This window comes from Equus przewalskii, chromosome 26 (genome assembly GCF_037783145.1).
Source record: "Equus przewalskii isolate Varuska chromosome 26, EquPr2, whole genome shotgun sequence".
NCBI classification, from domain to species: Eukaryota; Metazoa; Chordata; class Mammalia; order Perissodactyla; family Equidae; genus Equus; species Equus przewalskii.
In genome coordinates, this window is record NC_091856.1 from 35243740 (window position 1) to 35266034 (window position 22295).

A 22295-nucleotide genomic window follows, 5' to 3' on the forward strand; every position below is an offset into this window, starting at 1 on the left:
CATCTTTCTGTGCTCCCAAGATCCAGCTGGAGGAAGGAGGGTCCTCAGTTATCATGACAGCAGCAGGCGCTGGGCCCAACACGTTTTCCCCATGTGACAGTACTATCCTCGTTTTATTTTTTTATTTTTTCTTTCCTCTTTTGAGAAGTATTAGCCCTGAGCTAATATCCCATCTTCCTCTACTTTATATGTGGGACGCCTGCCACAGCATGGCTTGACAAGCGGTACATATGTCCACACCCGGGATCCGAACTGGCAAACCCCGGGCCCCCAAAACAGAACGTGTGAACTTAACCACTGCACCACCGGGCTGGCCCCTACTATCTTCATTTTAAAGAGAAGGAAACAGGTTCAGAGTCTGTCAGAGCCAGGACTGGGATTCAGGCGAGGACCCCTCCACACCAGCCTGCTGGCTCCCAGAGGCTGGGCCATGTCCCAAAGGGTGGGCAGAGCCAGAGGTGGCACAGCCGAGAGGGAAGCTGGGCTCTGCAGATGGTGGCCTCCTCCGGACCGGTGCAGCCCAGCCACACCCAGGTCCTCCAGGGTGTGGCGAGTGACCTGTGTGTTCTAACCGGGGTCAGGGAATCAGCCTGGGAAGAGAAACAGATTCCACCTCCAGCTGGATCCAAGTCAGAGAGAGAATAAAGCATCATACTGCAGGGTCCGAAGCAGAGGGCGCAGGAGGGCTGGGCATTGGGGGCTTGCTGGGTGGTGCCCAAGGGCTCTGGCAGAGCCGGCTGTGGGGAGGCAGAGATCACAGTCAAGGCCATCTCCACCTCTGGAAGTCTAGACCCAGGCACCACACCGAGGGCTTAACCAGCCTGACCCCACGGGGGCCACATGAGGTGGGCATGTGAACATCTCCACTTTAGACAGTTATGGATATTTAGAGGGAAGCAAGGCCTTGAGAGGGGGTCATGTGCCCCAGGTCATCAGAGTAAGGATTCAAACCAGACTCCAAAGCCAGTGCTCACAACAGTCCTTAGTTACTGTGGGGCAGGGGTGAGACCTCAGAGAGAGGAGATCCCGGAGTCCTGGTGTGTGCATGGGGCAGCAACACCAGGGGACCAGCCAGCCACTCTTTCCCTCTCCAGCCATAGATGGTGCACTGAGGTCTGGGGGCCAAGTCCTGCTGCCCCACACAGCAGAGCTGGACGGGGCAAACCCGTCCCCTTGAGGAGCAGGGCGCCCTTGGACTGGCCTGTGACCCCGGTGGCTGCTCTGGGCTTCCTGGCTTGGTCAAGGGCTCTAGGTGTGAAGAGGGGATCTCCCGTCCAAAGACTAAGAGAGACAGACCCTTGCTGCAGGGCAGGCCTGTCCCGACTGCCCCTGCTCTTGGCCAGTGGAAGCCCAAAGATGCAACATGTCCCTCCTCTGCCACATTAGTAAGCACACGACTTCTCTAAGTGTTTCCACCTGCTCGGTCTACTCTCAGGAACCTCCTCAAATTGCAGGAGAAACCCCTCTGACCCCAGTGCCTCCCCCTGGCCCTGGGACACGGCACTTCCCTCACAGCTGCGCCTGCTTGTCCTTCAGGAAATCACGCCATGGACGGCTAGGCTGTGTCAGGGATCCAGGCGTATGCTCAGTCCCTGGGCTGCACGGAGGGCTCCCTGGCAGAGGCAAGGCCTGCTGTGTGTCTGGTGACACCTACTGCTGTCAGGACAACTCAGGGTTGCCCCGCAATTCATCTGGCTCTTGCGTTTACAGGCTGTATTCGGGGATAAGCTGAAAAATACTCACCAAGCTGCAGGCTGCAGGCTGTCAGGGTCCTGGGGGCTCCCCACTGGGCCAGGTGTTAGCCCTTTCATTCCGAACATGGTGAGGCTCCATCACTGCTTTTTATGGATTTGGTTGATTTTTTTATAGTGTTCCATTTTTATTCCCTTCTTTTCTTTCCTGGAATCTCTAAAAAAACTATTTTCTATGGGTTGCCTCTGAGAATACAATTGACAGCTTAAACTTATAACAACCTAGTTTGAATAATACCAACTTTGTTTCAGTAGTACATACTCAGCTCCCACACAGCTCCATCCCTCCCCTTTACGCTTATTCTCATGGATTATCTCCTATACATTCTGTTCCCATTAAGATACATATGTACTTATTGTTTTATGAATTTGCCTTTTAAATCATACAGGAAAAAAAAAGAGTTGTTACAAACCAAAAGTGCAATACAGGTACATACTACCTACCTATCAGTTACCTCTACTGGTTTCCGTATTTTTCCATATGGTTTCAAGTTACTGTCTAGTATTTTTTGATTTAGTCTGAAGGATCCCCTTTAGCATTTCTTGCAGGCAGGTCTACTCAACAAACTTCCTTAACTTCGTTTATCTGGGGATGTTTTAATTTCTCTTCATCCTTAAAGGATAGCTTCCTGGATATAGAGTTCTTTTTGTTTCAGCACTGGAAATAGAAATATGTCATCCCACTGCCTTCTGGTTGCCATGGTTTCTGACCAGAAATCAGCTGTTCATCTTATCGGGGGACCCCATATGTGACGAATTGCTTCTTTCTTGCCGCTTTCAAGATCTTCTCTTTGCCTTCAACAATCTGATTATAATGTGTCTCGGTGTGGCTCTCTTTGAGTTCATCCTGCTTGGAGTTCATTGAGCTTCCAAATATGTAGATTTATGTCTTTCATCAAATTTGGGGAGTTTTCAGCATTTTTCTTCAAATAATTTCTCTGCCCCTTTCTCTCTTCTTCTCCTGGGCCCCTCATTATGCATATGTTGTTACATCTAATGAAGTCCCCCAAAGTCCCTCAGGGTCTGTTCATGTTTATTCATTTTTTTTTTTCCTTTCTGCTCCCCAGGCAGAACAATTTCAATTGCCTTATCTTCAAGTTCACTGATTTTCTTCTGCCTGCTCAGCTCTGCCACTGAACCCCTCCAGTGCGAGTTTCACTTCAGTCATTACACTTTTCAGCTCTAGAATTTCTATTTGGCTTCTTTTTATAACTTCTCTCTTTATTAAATTCCCTATTTTTTCTTGCCTCATTCTCTTGATTCTTCCTTTTTGTCCAGGGCTTCCTTTAGCTCACTGAGCATATTTAAGACAGTTGATGTAATGTCTTTGACTAGTAATTTCAATGTTTTGGCTCTCTCAGGAACAGCTTCTATCAAATTCTTTTTTTCCCCTGTGAACAGGCCCTATTTTCCTGTTTCTTTGCATGCTTTGTGATTTGTTGAGAACTGGATATTGAGTGTTATAATGTGGTAACTCTGGAAATCAGATTCTCCCCCTCCCCAGGACTGTCTTTGTGCATGAGGGCTGCAGTCTTCCGTTTCTGTGGTGACCTTTCCAAGGTATTTTTGTAAAGCCTGTATTCCTTGTTACGTACAGTCGCTGAAGCTTCTGTCCCACTGCCTCGGTGGTTCAGTGTGTGAGCTGGCAGAGATGTCCTTAATTGTTGAAATTCATCAGCAAGGCCCTTCATCAAGCACTGGTTGTTGTCTCTGATGAGGGTCCGGAGTCCCAAAATTATTGATTCTGACAGTTTTTTTCCCCTAGCTTAATTGTTGTTTCCATGGAGACAGACCCCTGAAACTTCTTACTCTACCATTTTCTGCCACAAATGTTTATTTTTAAAGATACTCAAGTTTCAGAGGCTGTTACTCTGCCCTGTGAAGGCAGTTTCAATCTCTAATACCCGAGGGTTTTTGTTTTTTTTTTTTTTAAGATTTCATTTTTTTTTCCTTTTTCTCCCCAAAGCTCCCCCCAGTACATAGTTGTATATTCTTCATTGTGTTTCCTTCTAGTTGTGGCATGTGGGACACTGCCTCAGCATGGCTTGATGAGCAGTGCCATGTCCGCGCCCAGGATTCGAACCAACGAAACACTGGGCCACCTGCAGCGGAGCGTGCGAACTTAACCACTCGGCCATGGGGCCACTCCTCTAATACCTGAGGTTTTGAGGGGCTGTCTCAGCTCATCGCGCAGATGAATGATACTGAGGTGAATGTCTGCTCTGTGAAAGGTGGATGCATGTGTTTGTTTACATAAGCCAGAGAAGGGTGGCTGGCCCTTCTCGCTTCTCCTGCATAAACTAAACCAATAACCCTGCAAGATTTCCTATTTGAACACAGAATGTGAGAGTCTGCATCTCATTTAAATTAGCACAGGAAATGAAAGAACAGAACCACAATTTCCAGGCTATAGTAGAAACAGGATTTTAATATAATATTCAAGTCTAGCATTTGCTATTTACAACAAATAAATATTGCCCCTCCCCAACTGCTAAACTTTTTTTTTTCTCCTTTTATACAAATAGTCAATCGCCCTCCCCCCCCCCCAAACCCTCCTTTCGCACTAACCCCCGTCTCGTGTGGTCTCGTAAAGCCCAGGATGCAGCAGTGAATGGCACTTCAAGTGTCACGAGATTCAACATCAGTGGGACTCGGCTGAGACCGTCCTCACTCACCGGGTGAAGAGTGGTCTGTGAAGAGGGTCTCTCTCTCCTCTCCCGGGAGGGCTGGGTAGGGGGTGGGTGAGACCCCCTCACTCTCAGTTGGCCCTGATGATGGAATCTTTGGTGCAGCCTGAGAAAGGCTAGGGTGGTGGGAGGAGGGGTCGCAACCCCTGTGAAGCGCACAGGCTGGTGCCCGCGGGCACGAGGAGAGAACTGCAGTGGTCAGACCTGGTGGATGGGTGGGTGCCCTGGGATGCCCATGGCACAGGTGGCAGTGACCCACACCTGGGAAGGTGTGAGAGAGGTGTACAGACGGCAGCGCCCGGCAGGGCTCTGTGTCCATTGGCAGCGCTCCTTGGCAAGTCAGCTAGTCCTCTGGTTCCAGAGAGCAGAAGGCACCTAAGGCAGCGAGTGGTCCACAGGAGGCCAGGTCAGCCTGTCGACTGGCAGGCGTCAATCCCGGCAGCAGGAGAGGTTCAGGGTGAAGCTGGAGTCTGGGGGTGGCCTGGGCTGGCAGGTTGGGCAGACGATGCCCACGTGGCCTGGGCCACTGTAGTCCGTAAGTGCTGAATTGCATGGCTAGCCAAACCCTGAAAGGGTAGTCCTGTGGCTGGCCAACGCTAGGGACCAATTAGAAGATGCCTTTGGCAATCTTGAGTCCCTTCTGCTTCATGCGAGGCAGGGTTGAGCTGGCTCCATGCCTGACCTTTGCCCCCTTGGTGAAGGTCCGTTTCTTTAGGACAAAGTCATAGTTGGCAGTAGAGTTCATAGCGTAAAACACATTGGCGTTTTCAGGGATCTTCAGTTCTAGTGGGGGAGGTGCAGAGGGAGGGTCAGTGGTGCTTATGGGGGCCCCACAGGAAGCCCCACCCCTTGAGGGCAGGCCTGAGCCAGAGACCTGAGACCCCCAACTCGACTGCAGGACCATCAAGGACCCCTCTTAATGACACTTGCCTACCTGAGGACAGACTCTTTGAGGCACTGATGAAACGTAATGACCCTTGTTTAGAAAGGACTTTGACTCTAGAAGTCCCCACCTGTCTGGAGGTTATCCAAAGGGTCTTCCAACCCGTTCCCCCTGCTGCCTTCACTAATCAGGGTCTTAAGCTGGAACAGTCTTTCTAGAATCCAGATCACCTCCCCTGAATCCTGCCTTACTCAGGACAAAGGCTCTGAGGCCCAGTGAAGGGCAGGCCTTCCCCAGGCCTCCTGCACTGGGTTCCAGAGGGGACCCCACACTCCAGGGTACCAGGCGCCCAGCAGATACTTGCTCTTGGCTCCTCCCATTTCCCACTCATCTGCTCTGGCCTCGAGCCTGCTGTACACAGGAAGCAGAGTGGTGGTCATGTTCACAGCTAACCTCATGGCACATGTGCACATGGTCCGTTTCCAGGGATGAGAAAACAGGCACAGAGGACTTCAGGAACCTGTTCGAGCCTCTGAGCCCTGGCTGTCTGGCTCTGAGTCTGTGCTTTTCTTCTTGATTCTTGCCCTTTCCCAGTTTTTAGAATATAGTGGTCTCCCCTTTTCCACAGTGGATATGTTCTAACACCCCCAGTGGATGCCTAACACTACGGATAGTATCTAACTCTGTATATGCTAGGTTTTCTCCTATACGTATGTACCTACGATAAAGTTTAATTTATAAATTAGGCACAGGAAAAGATTAACAACAATAACTAACGCAGTCGTGCACCACATAAGGACGTTTCAGTGAACAACGGACCGCATACATGATGGTGGTCCTGTAAGATTAGCACCATAGAGCCTAGGTGTGTAGCGGGCTACACCATGTAGGTTTGCGTGAGTGCACTCTGCGATGCTTGCAGTGACAAAATCACTAACACAGTTCTCAGAACATATTCCTGTCAATTCCTGTCGTTAAGCAATGCATGACTGTAATGAAATAGAACAATTATAATAATATACTATAATAAAAGTTACCATAGATCTTAGCAACCTCAGCATATGACATTTTTCCTTTTCTTATTATGTTAAGAACTTACGCCGTTTCACTTAAAGGAAGCAGTCTATGGCTTCTCTTTGGCATGTCTGAATTGCTGGCCTTGCAACTCTTGCACTTTGGAGTCATTATTAAGTAAAATGAGGGTTCCTTCAACGCAAGCACCGCGACACCACAACAGTCGGTCTGATAACCCAGAGGGCTACTGAGTGACTAACGGGCAGGGGCCATCTACAGCGTGGACCCACTGGACAAAGGGAGGATTCCCGTCCCAAGACGGATGAAGCGGGACAGTGCGAGAGTTCATCATGCTACTCAGAATGGCGTGCAATTTAAAACTTAAGAACTGTTAGTTTCTGGAATTTTCCATTTAATATTTTCAGACTGCAGCTGACCTTGGCTAACTGCAACTGGGGAAAGTAAAACCATGGACAAGGGGGGACTACTGTATGGATCTTCTGTTTCGCTTGCCGTGTCTGCTATGGTCTGAATGTCTGTGTTCCCCGCAAGTCATATGCTGAAGTCCTAACCCCCAACGTGATGGTACTTGGAGGTGGGGCCTTCGGGAGGTGACTAGGTCGTGAGGGTGGAGCCCCACAAACAGGATTAGTGCCCTTTTATGAAAGAGACCATAGAGAGCTCCCTTCTCCTCCCACCACGTGAGAGCACAGGGAGAGACCCGCAGTCTGCAATTCGGCAGAGGGTCCTCCCCAGAACCTGACCATGCAGGCACCCTGATCTTAACTTCCAGCCCCAGAACTATGAGAAATAAATTTCTGTTGTTTTTAAGCACACAGTCGGTGGCATTTTGTTATGGCAGCCCAAACAGACTCAAACAGTATCACATGTGTGAAGATTTTAACGTATTTGATGCTGAGGTCCATGGCAGTCACAATTCTTTCTCAAGCACACATTTCCCATCTCAGGCAGAAAGTGACCCTCCGAATGGCCTGTGGGCTTGGCCATCTGGATGCCTTGCCCCAGGAGAAACACTTTTCTCTTTATTTCTCAGCGATGCTAGCTTTGAACGAGGTCTCGCACTGCCTGTTCACGTCCAGGGAAGGGCACGTGACAGGAGCCCAGCAGCTGCCAGGGACTGGTGCATGCAGAAGGCCTACTCCCACCCTGGCGGCATGTTTTCTGGGACTGCAGGCTGTGGGCCTGGAGCTGAGACACGGTGCTATCCCCCTATTTCCGTGGCCCGCCTGCCTAGCCCCTGACTTACTTCGATCGTCTGAAATAATCTGCACCAGCTCATAGTCCTCTGGCTCATCCTCATCCAGGTTGTGTTTGTCCATGGCCTTGCGGATTACGGCCGGAGCTTTATCTTGGCTGGTCACCTGGATTGGGGTGGGGGACAGGCCATCAGGGCAAGGGTCCTGGAGTAGCTCCCCCAGAGTACAGCAGCCAGGGACCCTCGGAGCCATCTAACCTCTGAGCACAAGGGCTCACAGTCTCTGGCTGGGTTCTGGGTCCATGGGGCCTTACCACCTTCTCCTGCCCCCGGGGAGTCCTCTGCGCAGTGAGGAGGGGTCTTTTCAAATTGCTCCTACTCCTCCTTCCCCTACACGCCTGCCACCTCCTCCCATGCCACCTAGGAGAACTGCCGCCCCTGGGGGCTGCTCCCCCTTGACCCTGCCCCTCCAGGCCAACAGTCTCAATGAGCCCAGAGAGCAGATGGCATTTGGTCCCAGCCCTGGAGATAAGAGAGGAGCCAGCCAGCCGGATGCCCAGTGGCTGCCTAAGAGCCAGGCCTGCGCTGAGCTGGAGGCTGCAGGGGTGGTCAACACAGGCTGACCCCTGCTGCCTCCCCCCAGAGGGCTGGAGTACAGGCAGGCCTTAGACACAGGGTCATACAGGGGACGACTTCATGACAATCATGCTAGCTTCTGCCAGCGAGAGCAGCGCAGCACAGGCGGGTGTGTTACGGGGCACCTGACGCAGTGTGGGTGGATGGCGGTGGGGGCGTGCAAGTGGCTCACTGGCAGCCCGAGTTCTGGAGGACGAGCAGAGTCCCAGACAGCTTCCATTGGCTTGATCTCTGTCTTCAAATTATAGCCAGTGTCTGACCCTGGTAGCCACCTCCATGGCCGCCAGCCTGCTGCAGCCACTTTCTCCCCGCCTCGCTGCAACAGCAGCCTCCTAACCAGCTCCCTGCACCTCCCAGCATCAGCCCACGGCCCCCGAGAAGTCAAAAGTCACTGCTGTCCCTCCTCTGCTCCAACCTCCAGTGGCCCCTGTCTCTCTCCAACAAGATCCAGGCCCCCGGCACTTTCCTGACCTCAACTTTTACCCTGACCCTCGCTCCTGCACCTCGGGCCCCCTGCTGGTCTCCTAACCCCCAGGCACACTCCCGCCTCGGGCTCTGCACACCACTCCCTGCGCCCTCAGGGGCCTCATCAGTGAGGCCCTCCCTGGCCTCCATCTAAACCCCTCCGTCTACCGCCCTCAGCGCTGACTGATGCCCTGGCTTCTTCGTGTCTGTGTCTGGTATCTGCCCGTCCTTCCTGACCCACTAGAAGGCCAGCTCCAGGAGGGCAGGGACAGGCCACGGTGCTCAGAACGTATTTGCTGCCTGGCAGAGGAGGGGACGCAGGGGCCGGCCTGTGGGGCTCACCAGGATGCTCTTGTACATGTTGCCGTTGTCCACGTCCAGGCTGACACGGATGATGCAGCAGTCGCCCACCTGCTGGTTGTAGAGGGGCAGCGAGGAGCTGTAGCTGCAGACCCCCGAGACGGAGCGCTTGTGGGTACGGGTGGAGGCCACGGGGGTGGTGGAGGCTGACGAGGAGGAGGTGCTGCTGGAGGCTGAGCTGATGCCGGAGGTCTCGGGGGACGACTGGGAAGCTGACTCCCAGAACTGTGGGGATGGCACCATCAGCAGAAGGCCCGGGCCCTGCAGGGTGCCCAGGCCGGTGTCCAGCTCTGGGAGATTCCAGGGGCTCTGTTCAGGAGCTGGGGCTTCTCAGCCCCTTTGTGGGTGCGGAGTGGGGAACACTGGCCCTGGGAAGGGAGGGGCTAGAAGGAAGGGGTGGGGCAGTCACCTTCTTTTCCTGGCCATCGGGGGACTCTGGGACAAAGCTCATGTTGATCTCCTCCACATCGGAGCTGGAGGAGCCAGCTGAGTGGACGCTGAGTGCATCAGCGATGTCCCCGCTGCTGAGGTAGGGGCCACACCTGAGCTGGTCACAGGACTTGGAGTGGGAGCTGCCGCTTGTACTGAGCTCTGTGCTGGGGGCCTGGCGGCTGCATGGAAAACCCAAGTTACTTAGAGGGCCTCCCCTGGAACACACCCCACCCCTTGCCCCCTGCACTCTGCTCCAGGCATCATGCCAAGCGCTTGGTCCGTCACCAGCACCCCATCGGCTCCCATGGGCTGATATATTATTTAGAACCACTCTATCCACAGGAGGAAACCGAAGCCCAGAGAGGTGAGGTGACTCACCCCATTACAGGGCTGGTCAGCAGGGAAGCTGGGATCCCAGGGCCCAGCTGTCTGACTCCCAGAGCCCACGCCCAGCCAGAAACTCCCGAGCCCCAAGGGAGCTGCCCTGCCCGCCTGGACTCACTCGCTCCAGCGCTTAACAATGGCAGTGTTCTTCTTGGCCTTGAGCGTGTTGCTGGCTGATTCAGAGGGGGGCTCCAGCTCACAGGACAGGTTGTAGCTACAGGACAGAGCGGAGCCATGAGGCTACCAGGAGCCACACTCAGCTGATCCTCCCAGTGCCAGGCGCCCAGCTGTCACCAGGCAACCAGGTCCCATGCTGACCAAGGACCCAAACCACAGGCTCTCTGGAGCTGGCCCCCAGGGACAGCTTGCCCATGCTGTGCCCAACTCCTGCCCCGGCCTCACCTCTCAGCCTCGCTGAGCCACTCCATGGCCCGGAACCAGGCCCCAAAGTGCTCCTCAGGCGCAATGCTGTAATTGTTGCAGGCCGACTGGAGCAGCTTGATCTGGGCGATCACTTCGAATTCCTGGGGCCAGAGGGGAGGACAGGAAAGTGATGACTGGGCGGGGTTAGGGTTTTCACTCACAAGTTCCCTTCTCTGCTCCTGCTCAGGCCCCACTCTGTTCTCAGAGCTGGGTTCAGACAGCCTCTCCCCAGGAAGCTGTCCTTGATTCTAACCGCCTGTCCCCCACACTCCAGTGGGAGAGGTCCTCCCCTTCTCGTACCCAAGTCTCCCGATAAATGTCAGAGGAAGGGAGCTGGAGCTAAGCTGTTCTCCCAGGTGGGTCTCTGAAGCCCGCCCCCCAGGGCTGCGGCTGCTCACCTTCCTCCTCTTCTCGAAGTTGATCAGTCTCCCCTGGAAGACAGACAGTCAACATCCATCAGAAAGTGTCCCCTTGCCCATCACCACCCCTCCTGCCCTCTCGGGCTGCACTACAGAGAGCACACACCAGGGGGCAGGGCACGCACATGCCAGGATCTGGGGTGGGTTCTGGGCGCTGAGGGGTGGGCGGGTAGAGGCTCAGGGACGTTCCCACCCAAGACTCTGAGGACAGAGGGGGAAACTGAGGCCTCAGGGAAGAAGGCCCAGCTGGGCCACCATGTGTCCAACCTTGGAGGGCCTGTCCTCTCTCTGTCCATGGCCATAGCCTAAAGGAGGGGCTGTGTCCAGCTCAGCTACACCCTCCTGCAGCTCTGAGCCCCAGCAGCCGGGTACCGAGCTGTTCGCTCATTGGTAGAAGGGCTGGTGCCCTGGCACACAGGGCTGGCCGAGTGGGCGGGGGTCTCAGGAGACGAAGTGAGCCTGGGCTGAGCTCAGGGCTCCGTGAGGGGCGCTCTGCTCTCTGGCTTCAGGCCCTGCCCTGCCCCCGCCCCTAGGCTCACTCACATACAGATAGTCCTTCATCGCAGTGTCCAGCATCACCAGGTCTGTGAGGAACGTGCCCAGGTAGGGAACCGTGCCCTGGATGACACCCTGTGACATCGGGGTGGGGGCTGTGAGCAGTGCCCAAGGCCCCTTTCCTGAGAGCCCCTCAGCCTCAGCCCCCATCCCGAGCCTCCCACTTGGAGCAGCCTGGGGACCTTTAGCTGTTTCTCCCAAATCCCCCTCCTAGTGTCCATGGACCCCAAACCCTCTAGTCACCTTCCAGGCCTGCTATTTGGCAAATGCCCAAGGGGCTATGGTCCCTGGCTCCTCACTCCCAAATTCCCCTGAGCCTGGCTCTTCCGGGCCTTGCTTTGGTGTCTGTAACTAGTTCCCCCAAGACACCAGCTGATCGGGCATGGCCCTCACAGGGCCCAGGGGAGGCCAGGTCTAACAAGGCCTGTCAGCCACCGGCAGCAGGAGAGGAGGCCTCAGGGGCAGGCCCCTCCTCTGCAGATTGGGAGGCCAGCCCCCTCCTCTCCTGACTTCCAGGCGGGCCTCCTTCTCTCCCAGCCTCGAGCACACTCACCGTCTCTTTCGGCCGTTTCTGGGCTCTCTTGGGGTTCATCTCCAGCGTGGCAAACTTGGAGGTCCCCTCCTGCCAAGGTTGAGGACGGGGTCAGTGAAGCCACCTCCTTGCACTTCACCCTCCAGCAGACCTGACCTCGGACCTTGGTTACTGGGGCAAATGCTCCTGCACCACCAGCGTGCTCTGATTCTAGATTTGAACCCCTGAGCCAGTTCCCGGGACAGCACAGCTGGAACTACACTTGCCTCTTGGGGTCTCCAAGGACTCAGTGTCACACGCCTGTTACTGTGGCTGTTCTGCCCTTGCCCTCTCCAAGGTGGGGCCTTGCACAAGACTCACCCACATTCCTTTTCTCCCTTGAACCCCACTATCTCCCTGTGAGGTCAGCACCCTGGGGTCATCATTCCCCCATTTTCCAGATGAGGAAATTGAGGCCCAGAGAGGGGCAGCGACTTACCCAGGGCCCCACAGGGACTCAGAGGACAGCAGGCTCCTCCCTCCAGGCTGGAGGCCCTGCCCCTGACGCCTTCACTCCCCACTCCCACCACTGACCAGGGTCCCATCCTCAGGGCCTCTGGGTGTGTGCCAGGCTGAGCCGTGAAGAGAGGGATGGGGACTCTTGGGGGGCCTGTTGAGCAGCTCCTGTCTGCTCCAGCACCCAGTGGGGAGTCTGCTCCCCAGGCTGGGCCCGAGGCCATGGCAAAGCCTTTAGTTCCCACAGAGCCCTGCAGGATGCTCCCCTACACGGTGCTCCGCCTCCACCCACTCAGGAGGGTGTCCCAGGTGCCACCTCTGTCTGACAGGGTGAGCTGAGGCCGCCAGGGGCACTGGGTAGTGACATTTTGCATCCTCTTTTCTATGGAAGCTTCTGAGATCAGGTCAAAAAGGACCCATCACGAATTCATTAGTTCCCGGACACTTTTCACAGCACTCTGGGTTATCCATCGTGGCTAACACGAGGCATGGCTAACACGAGGCGAGAATCCAACAGGACCCACTGGGACTTACTCACAGCATCTGCCCCAGGAGCAGAGTGAGGAGTCCCATGGGTACCTAGACCTGCCTCCCCGGTCCGGTCATTTGGACCCAACACCAGGCAGCCCCTCTGGGATCTGGCCCCTGGGCATCTCCTGCAATACCCGGTCCCTGGGCGGGCAGATGTCTGCCCCTTGGAAGTACAGTGCAGACAGAAGGAGCAGCAGGGGCCTGGCTTCCTGGGGACAGGCTGGGCTGGTTTGGGGAGGGAAGGGACCCCCACACCTGACCCCATCCACCCACCAGCCTGGAAGAAGCTAAGTGCCAGTGGAAGGGACCAGTGAGGGAGCAGAGACCTGCAAATTCTGCCTGCTCACCCACCTCTCCTGGAGCACGCCAGCCGCCCCCACGACATCCCATTGCAGGGCCTCCTGTCCCTAAAAATGCCCTCCACCTGCCCGTGGGGCAAACAGACCCCTCTCTCCCTGGAGTCCAGACAAGACAGGACTGGAATTTTTCAAAGAAACTTGACAAGATGCTAACACCGCCCCCTGTCCCCTCTTCCATTTACCTTGATGAGCAGCTCTCTGCTCAGTGAGTAGTTGTTCTCGTCTGAGAAAATCTCTGACAGCTTCTGAAAGATTCGGAAGCTGTCCCTGGGGGAGGAAGGAGAAAGTAGGGAATTGGGGGTTGGGGGAGTGGTGAGTATTTATTTTAGAACCTAAAGACCCAAACTTCCTGGAAGAGTGGTGACCAAACAGGGTTCTGCTGGGCCCGGGGAGGGGCGCTCTCGTGTTGGTCACCTGGGCCCCATTCCCATTTCTACTGAGCAGCTCTGTTCTGACCACTTTTGAGTTCAACTGGACAGAGTTGTGTGGCTGTGAAGTAAACATGAAAATCTCCAAGGTGACTCAGTCCAGTGCCTGACAGATAAGGAAACTGAGTCCTGAGGCAGACCTGCCGGCCTAAGGCCAATGGACACTTAGAGATCCCGCCTACCAGGGGTCTGTGCCCCCAGGACTGCTGCCTCCTGACAGGTCTCAGGCTCACTGAGGGGGCAATGCCTGGCCCCGGGGGAGGTGCCTGGTCCACTCGGGAGCTCCTGCAGAGAGAGGACTGCCCACCTGGAAACTTCTTCCCACGTCTTTTTCAGTCGGTGGATGGAGTTGCTCTGCAGAGCAGAGAGGATGGCGTAGAGTGATGAGAAGTTCTTGAGGACTCGGCACTCCTGGCGAGAAGAGAACGTGGGTTGAGAGGTGCGGCTGGAGCTACCCCCTGCTCCAGCTTCAGTCCCCCTCAGCTGGACTACCCCCCCGGACGGGACAGATGCCCAGGGAGCCCAGGAGGGCACACTTGGGACCCGATGAGTAACACGCCTAGGGAGGAGGATCTGGGCTCACCCCAAGGAAAAAGCATGAGGAGGAAGTGAGCACCCAGACAGTGGATGTGGGAGTCAAGGCCAGTGTGCCCTGGGAAGGAAGAGCCTGGGGTCTGTGCAGGGGCCTGGACCACAAACCACACCCTGAGGGTACATAAAGGCAAAAAAGGGATTCCTGGGCCCTCTGAGGCATACCCTGGCCACCTCAATCCAGTGCTCTACCACCCTGGCCCTGTCACGGGCCGTCACACTCCGGTCCCCGAGGCAGGTGGTGATGACGCAGTTGGCAACATTGTTGAACTGGGTGACGGTGGCACGGACGGTGGGAGCCAGGTGCTCCTTGCCCTTCTTGTCCCGCTGGGACCAGATGGAGCCCAGGCAGTGGTAGGGCACCACCTTCTTGAACAGCTCCTGGGGAGCAGAGGGAGTGTCACCCGGCTCTGTCACACCCCAGCTCAGCTCCAGTCTCCCCCAGTCCCAGGCAGGGTCCCTGGTCAAAGCTGGAGCTCAGGAAGCTGAGGATGTGGCTGGAGCGTTGTGGGGGTCCCTGGCTTTGTTCTTGTCCTCTGAGGGCACCCAGCACGGGATGACCCAGGATGGAATACTGGCAAGAGTGCAGCATTCCCACCAGCAAAACCCTCACTCCATACACCAGAAGAGGCTCACACTGGCACGTCCCAGGCAGCATTTTCCACCCTCCATCCTGCCTCTGGGCTGACCCCTGTCCAGGTTCATATTTACTGTGGGGGCTACAACTAGGGGCTTTGTCTGCTGTCTGCCACGGCCTCTAACACACGTCAGGCGCCTAGGAAGTGCTGAGGCTGGAGGGCCTCCGAGGCAGATGGGGGCAACCCATGAAGCCAGCCGCACCCCAGTGAGCTCCCCACCCTCACCAAATGGGCCAGGCCCCGCCCAGCTTCCCCTGTTCTAGCTCACTGCATCTCCACAGCCCCTCTGTGCTGCCACACAGATGGGGGGGGTCTCATCTCCACAGCCCGGAGGGGAATCAAGGCCTCGGGGTGCAGAAACTTCCCTGGGTCACAGGGTTTGTAATAGAGAAACTGGGACTGGGACTGGAACTGGGACATCAGCTCTGGCCCACGGAAGGGCAGGTGTGGGCAGCGGAGGCCAGAAGGAAGGTGCACCCTGCCCGGCTCTGCTGAGAAGAGTCGCTCACCGCGTCCATCAGTGTAAACTGCTCCGCTACCAGGTCAGGTGGGAACGTCAAGAGGTGAGGCTTCTCCTCACTCAGCCCGTTCTCTGCAGCCACAGACGAAGGCCAGGAAGGCTCTGGTGCTGGTGTTGGCTCTAGCTCTAGAGTTTGTGACAGAGCTGCCTCCAGCTCTGGAGCTGGTACTGGCTCTGGCTCTAGCTCTGGAGCTGGTACTGGCTCTGGCTCTAGCTCTGGAGCTGGCGCTAGAGCTGGCTCTAGCTCTGAAGCTGGCGTTGGCTCTGGCTCTGGAGCTGGTTCTGGCTCTAGCTCTGGAGCTGGTGCTGGCTCTGGCTCTGGAGCTGGCACTGGACAAGGCACTAGAGCTAGTGCTGGCGCTGGCTCTAGATTGGGAGTTGGTCTCAGAGCTGGCACTGGAGCTGGTGACAGAGCTACAAGAGGAAAAAAGTTCAGCAACATGCCTGCCTTTCCAAGCAGAAAACATGCCACTGCCTTCTAGAGAAGCCCCAGCCCAGGAACCCACAACAAGATGTCTTCTTTGACTGCAGTCGAACAGATGGGTGGTCGGAGGCCAGACTTTGCTCCTGGCCAACACCAGTCTCTGGGGACTCCTCACTGCGCGTCCAGCACTGATGCCTCCCCACATGGTTACATGCACCCACCCTGCTCTCCTCACCCTCCAACTCGGCCTCAATGAGCTCTGCGTGCTCCAACTGAGCCAGGAGATGGTGGGCACGGCGCTCCAGGTCAGAGCCGGGCATGTTGAGCTGCACATAGGCCACCAGTTGCTTGAGGCAGGGAAAGTCCGGGGGCTGACAGAAGTCCTCTGAGTACTGGTCCAGCCAGGTGCCCAGGATGGAGGAGATGGCACTGGAGGTAGGTGGGTGGGCAGGAGAGTTGGAGGCCTGGCCTCTTCTTCCATTCAGTCTTCCCTTGGTACCTCTATGGGGTGGGGGCTGGGCTCCTGGGCCCACCCCTGCCCATCCAGAAGCCAGTGCACCCCAGCCCACCCCCACGTGACGGTCCAGCAGGGGCAGGCCTGGTCAGCAGGCTGGGCCTGCGAAGTCTCCATAGGAGGGAGCCCTCCATCAACTCTGGGACCACCTCTCCCTTCCTCGGGGAACCCGACACACTCCTGCCTGTCCCCCGGTGCCTCCCCACTGGAATGTCACCTCCACGAGGACAGGGAGGGCGGTGCCTGCTCTGTTCATCGCACTGGCGGGCACACAGTAGGTGCTGCGTGCACATGTGAGGGGGGAGGGACCAGGCGGAGTGTGTCCTGCTGCCCAGCCTTCACGGGGCCCTCGTGGCACCTCAGCCTGCTGCTCATACACCGCTGTGCTGTCTTACTCTCTGTGAGGCCTGTGTGGGTCTCGTCTCCACCCCGACACTATCCTTGGGAATGGGGACACAGCCGGCCCAGCCCCACATGCAGCTGGCCTCACAGGACTGAGGCACCAGGCTGATGTGTGAGCAGGTGGCTCCCCACACCTCCTTCCTGGGTCCTTGGATCAGGGGGTGCCGAGCAGGGCTGGGATGGGCTGTGGTGGGGTTGGATTCTCTCAGGGGCCAGCTCTGAGCCCCCAGCCTCCTCTCTGCTCCCCAGGGGGCCCGGGACCCCATCTGCAGCTGACTCCTTTCCTCCTACAGGAGAAGCCCCCAGACCTCAGCCCTCTAGCAGGAATCACGAGATGTGTGGGAGCCAGGGGACTGCCCGGCCCTCCCGTGCCCCCAGCCACAGCCCCTCAGATCCCATTAGACCTGAAGCCCACTCACTTTCTCAGTTGGTCCTGGGGTCCACCGTCCTCGTCGGAGTAAGGGAGGATGCATCCATATCTAGAGGAGGCCGTGAGGGCATCACATCTACCGTACCTGATATGATGTCTAGTGTTACCGGCCGACTCCCCGACTAGAACGGAAGCCCGGGAGGACACGGACTTTGCCTGCTTTTTTCAGTGAATTATGCTAAGTGTCTAGCAAAGTGCCTGCACACAGTAGGTGCTTCATATATATTCGCTGAATGAATGAAGCCCAGCCAGCACCTTGCTGACGTCCGAGTGGGCCTGGGCCCCAGGCAGCCCCCAGGGCTCCCTGCTCTGCCTGCCCCCAGGCTGGGACCCCCCCCACGGAATCGGAAGGCTCCTTCAGAAATGGGAAAGCAGCTGTGCCCAAGGCCACAGGGTGCTGAGGCTTGAGGCAGACAGCTTCATGGGGGAGAGGAAAGTCCTAAATCAGGACAACCACAGCCCTCGGGAGCCCTGCCCACAGGGCCAGGCCTGAGCAAACTGAGGCTCAGAGAGGTGAAGGGACGTTCCCAAGACACACAGCCAGGAGGAGGGCCGGGAGCCACGGTGCTGTGCAGGGGCGGGGCGCCCACCTTTTGAACAGCAGGTCCAGGACCTGCTGGGTGGTGGTGAAGGCTCGGTAGGTGCACAGAAAGATGGTGACGTAGGAGAGGTCGCTGCCCTGGAAGGCAGGCACCAGGCGCTCCACCAGCTTCTCCAGCGTGCCTGCCTTCACAGTCCGCACCTTGCAGGTCTCATACAGGTTCAGGGCCGACTCATTCTCACACTGTGGGGAAGACGAGGGAGGGCCATCCGGTCAGGGGCAGCACCACGGCCCACAGGAGGGCGGTGGGGGACTGGAGGTTAGATGAGCTGCTAAGAGCTCAGTGGCTTTGGCCAGAGATGGGACATGAGTGCCCCCAGCAGACACAGGTTTTAGGCTTTAGAAGCAGAATCTGAGGGGGAGGAACGGTGACAAAGACTAACACCTTCAGGTCATTTTGTTAGCTGAGTAACGACAGCCCCTCCCTGTATGGAGAGCATTACCCCTGTGAGCCTGGGCAACACATCCCCGTTCTGGAGGCGAGGAAAGAGAGGCTACTCCAGGGTGGAAGAGAGAGGTATATGGGGACACACAGCACTGGGGGAATGGCTGAGGAAAGGAAGCAAGCCAAGGTCCCTCAACAGGGACAGGCTGAATCACTGCATGACCAACCTCCCTGCTGGAACGCGACCACTGGAGTCAGGCCTCACTCGGACCTGGAGGGGTCACAGGGCTGTGCTCCGTGAGAGGGCAGGTGGCAGGGAATTGTACATAGTAGCCTGTGCCCCTGTCCTTTTTGGGTAAAAATGGTCCTACTAAGCATGGCGATGGAAGGCTTAGAAAAGGTGTGGAAGGACTCCAGGCTGACGCTACATGGGGCTGCTGGGGGCAATATTTAAAACAAAAAACATTGGGACAAAATGCAAAAATACTTCTGGCCTAACGTGAAGTGAAAACAGCATAGAAGTGTCTTTTGATGTTCACACAAATACGTGAAAAGTGACTCTGCAGCTGGCCAAGCCCAGGGCTGGACAGTTGCGGGGGGGGGGGGTGGGGGGGTGGGGGGGGGGGGGGGGGCGGGTGCCCAGATTCCTTTGGGAGCAGGACTGTGGGCTCTCAAGCAGGAAAGCCCTGGAGGGAGGCCAGCAGAAGTGCCAGGGTGGCACTGGGGTTCCCGGGGTCCCAGTGTGGAGGCCCCTGCACCTGCACTCACCCCGAGCCAGCGCTGGCCCTTGTTGGTGCCATGGTGCACCTGCACCTTGCGCAGGGAGATGGAGTAGATGACCCCGTTGACCAGCTCCTCACCAATCTCCTGCGTAGAGCTCTGCAAAGACAGTGCCCAGCCGCCGGGCGGGGACGTCAGGGGCCTGCCTGGCTGCTGCTGCAGGGGGATGTCCCATGTGACCTTCTGTTCCCCAGATGAGGGTGCTCAGACAGACCTCCAGTCCAGAATGACACGGATGGCAGCTTGAGGGCTCGGGATTAACATGGGACAGGTTGGCACTGCCCCCAGCACTCCCCTTCCCCCGCTGCCAGCCACAAGCTGGATCTGAACATGAGGAGCCTACCAGGCTCCGACCCCTCAACAACCCACTCCTGCTAGGGTGACCCCCCCGCCAGGCGAATTTACTTGGCCATTTCACAGATGAGGACACGGAGGCTGAGAGAAGAGCAACTTGTCCAAAGTCATGCCACGGAGGATAGATGGCAGACCCAAGATCCCAAGGCGCAGGGCCCGAGGCCCGTGACCCACCTCAGCCTGACCCCTCCTCTGCTCAGCCTGTCCACCCCGCCGCTGACGCAGCAGGAATCAGCATGGGGCTGGTGCAGGTGTGGGGCATCCCTGTGGCCGCAGCCGAGGCCACTTCCTTCCCTTTCTGCTCATTCATGCCCTGTGCCGTCTTGGGCAACAGAGGAGTTCCCAGTTCCCTGTGTGTCATCACGTGCGTGGGGACAGGGTGAGAAAGATGACAGTGCTGGCATCCGGGCTGATGGCGGGGGTTCCACAGAACCCCAAAACCATGGGACTGTGTCATCTGGCAGAAAGGAAAGGCCTTTGTTTTAGGAAGCAGCGACCCCTCCCACTGGGCAGGCTGGGGTCATCAGGGCCTGGCCAAGGCCACTTAGCCATGTTGCCCTGGGCTTCACAGCCCCCTCTCCCACCTGCCCCTGTTCAGGGAAAAGGTGCAATGGGGAGGGGGGCCGAGAGTAAAAATATCAACCTCTGAGTGCTAAGGGAGGAGCTGGGAGATGCTGGCCGGCACACGGCCATCGATCACACAGTCAATGCCAGCTGCTGGGACCACGGGTCACTGCCCTGAGCCAGGCTGAGCATGGAACTCAGAGAAGGCCCAGAGCAAGTGCTGACTCAGCCTGGGCCCCACGATAGCCGTAAAGCCCTCAGCCCAAGCTGGGCCTCCTGTGGGCTGTCCTTCCAGACGTCAGCACTCCCGGGGTCAGAGACCGGGGTCCTGGGCCTCTCACCTCCTGCCCACCCTCAAGGGCTCTGGGAGGCCCAGGAGCCATCCTCTGGAAGTCCACTTCCTCTGACCCGAGGTCGCCCTCCCACTCTGGGCATCGTACCAACGGGAAAGCCGCTGCAATCACACTGGGCTTCCTGACCCTTTGCCTCCCCTGAAGGGAAAGCCAGCCGCTTCTTGGAAGTTAGGAGCGAAGCCACAGGGAGAAGCCCCCGAGCGGAACCTCCCACTCCCACACCCACACAGCCCACACAGCCACACTTGGGGAGGTCCAGACCTTTCATCGAGGAGGGGAAATTCCTCCTCCTGAAGCAGAAAAACGGAAACAGATGCTCGCTTTCCTTCCCCCGCCTCACGTGCCCCTTCCCCACTCAGAAGAGCCCTCGGAGGAGAGGGGCTTCAGAGGCTACAGTGAGGTCGGGGCCGGCTGTCCACCTGCCGGACCAGATGGTCCTGCCACTGTCCACCCCGGCATCTCTTCAGGAGTCCGAGACTGCCTCCTGCAAAGGCTGCCGGCCTGGTGGGAAGGGCCTGTCCTTCTCCTGGGGATTTCAGCCACATCTGGCCCAGCTGGGAGCCAGACAGTGTCCTGAGGGTCCAAGTTGCTGGCAACAGTTTGGCGGTCCCGTGCAGGATGCATCTGCCAGAGGGTGCTGGACTTGAACCCCTCAGGAGCCTGCACAGCACCTGGCTCCCACTGGGGCTCCATCAAGGCCTGCTGGATGGAAGTGCTCCCCGGCCAGGCCAACCCGCGAGAGGGGCTGGGGCAGGGCGGCCTTGCCACCCCCAAGGAGGTAGCATAGCGCATAGCAGCTCTGCAGTGAGCCATGGGCCTCACTGGCAGCGAGCAGCTGGCCAGCCCTGCCTGGGTGTCATGTGATCTCCCAGCCCTTCCCCCACCCCCCAGGGGCCCCCTTCTGCCAGCCGGGCAGGGGGTAGGGCAGGACGCTGAGAGCCACACATGCTGCAATGGGGGGCGGGGGGGGGTCACTGCCCTGTCGCACAGATGGGGAGCTGCTCCAGCCCTGCAGAGCTAACCCTGTACTCTCCGGTTCCTCCACTCAGGAACAATAAAACAAGACCGTGAGAGCTACGCTGAGCACAGGACAATTTACACTGTGTGCCAAGAGCCCACTGAGAAGCAGGCTCTCAAGTGAGAGGTCCTGGGTCCCAGGCAGAAAGTGGCAGAGTGGGACATCTGTTCCCTGCTCCCTCCCCCTGCAAGGGACAGAGAAGGAAAGGGGCCAATAGCCCTGGCATTGCCCCTAGGACGCTCTGGGGTAGAAAGGGCAGGGCCCTGGTGCCCGAAAGTGACCCTGGGCCACCCTGTTAGCAGGGTGGACAGCGTCTGGACCCCCAGGGATGCTCTGGGAGGGGCTAGGGAGCTCCTGGGGGAGGTGTGCGCAGGGCAGAACTGAGCTGGCTGTCAGGGGAGAGAATGCCACGTGGACAGCTGTGTACCCAGGGAACAGATCCCCTTGTCCTGCCTGAAGCAGGCACCTACTCATGTCCCCAGGGCTCTGGGACCCAGTTGGCAGCTGTGCCTTACACACACCGCCTGGCCTCCCACCACCTGAGTCAAGAGGAATGAGGATAGTGTGATGTCCCCATGGTGAGCAGAGGCCGGCACGATAGGCCTCCAGGGTGCCTCTCGCCTCGCAGTTCCTTGGGCCCTCACCTCCTGTGCCCCGTCAAGGGCTCCAAGAGGCCCAGGAGCTGTCCTCTGGAAGTCCACAGGCTGGGGCCCCAGGGACGAGGAGGGGAAACGGCCTGGGTGGCGTCTGTTAGTGTGTCACCTGATCAGCCTTCTGGTGACCGGCCAGCAGGCCGCTGTGTCCCCAACTGGCTGTAGGCCAAGTCTCAAGTCCCTCAAGGCAGAATAACGGGGTTGATTACCCCCATTATTTGGGGACAGACCTGAGGGGACCTACTGGGCCTTCCCACCTCTCCCAGAAGGTGCCCGTGCCTGCACCTATGGGGATGGCACCTTCTCACATCCTGATCCCCAATCTGCTCTGGCTCCCCCCAGATGCTTTCCCAAGGAAGCTCCAACCAGGCCCACAGATGCCTCTGGCCACAGACCGGCTCCTCCTAAGGAGACCTGACCGAGGGCTGAGATGGACGGAGGGCCTGCACTGAGGTCTCCTCCTATCTCTTCCCCGGCCTGCATGTGGAGGAGTTCGGC

The 22295-nt window shown here is 57.5% G+C and overlaps 1 protein-coding gene across 9 annotated transcripts in view; it reads right to left on the reverse strand.

The window, feature by feature from the left end:
- Positions 1–4159: 4159 nt before the first annotated feature.
- RALGDS (ral guanine nucleotide dissociation stimulator) overlaps positions 4160–22295 on the reverse strand; it is a 47754-nt gene continuing 29618 nt past the window's right edge. For 4 of the 9 annotated variants that reach the window (XM_070596261.1, XM_070596262.1, XM_070596254.1 and 1 more), the window contains exons 2-18: positions 18844–18954; positions 17680–17873; positions 17079–17174; positions 15979–16172; positions 15309–15733; positions 14327–14542; positions 13878–13981; positions 13325–13409; positions 11779–11847; positions 11214–11300; positions 10650–10682; positions 10231–10352; positions 9947–10042; positions 9422–9623; positions 8995–9237; positions 7603–7717; positions 4160–5221 (exon numbers count right to left, since the gene is read on the reverse strand). In XM_070596261.1, the coding sequence (XP_070452362.1) occupies positions 5046–5221; positions 7603–7717; positions 8995–9237; positions 9422–9623; positions 9947–10042; positions 10231–10352; positions 10650–10682; positions 11214–11300; positions 11779–11847; positions 13325–13409; positions 13878–13981; positions 14327–14542; positions 15309–15733; positions 15979–16172; positions 17079–17174; positions 17680–17873; positions 18844–18954 (2568 nt within the window). In that variant the 3' untranslated portion in view covers positions 4160–5045. The remainder of the gene's footprint in view (positions 5222–7602; positions 7718–8994; positions 9238–9421; positions 9624–9946; positions 10043–10230; positions 10353–10649; positions 10683–11213; positions 11301–11778; positions 11848–13324; positions 13410–13877; positions 13982–14326; positions 14543–15308; positions 15734–15978; positions 16173–17078; positions 17175–17679; positions 17874–18843; positions 18955–22295) is intronic. The other 5 variants (XM_070596260.1, XM_070596259.1, XM_070596256.1 and 2 more) reach the window with 2 other exon arrangements.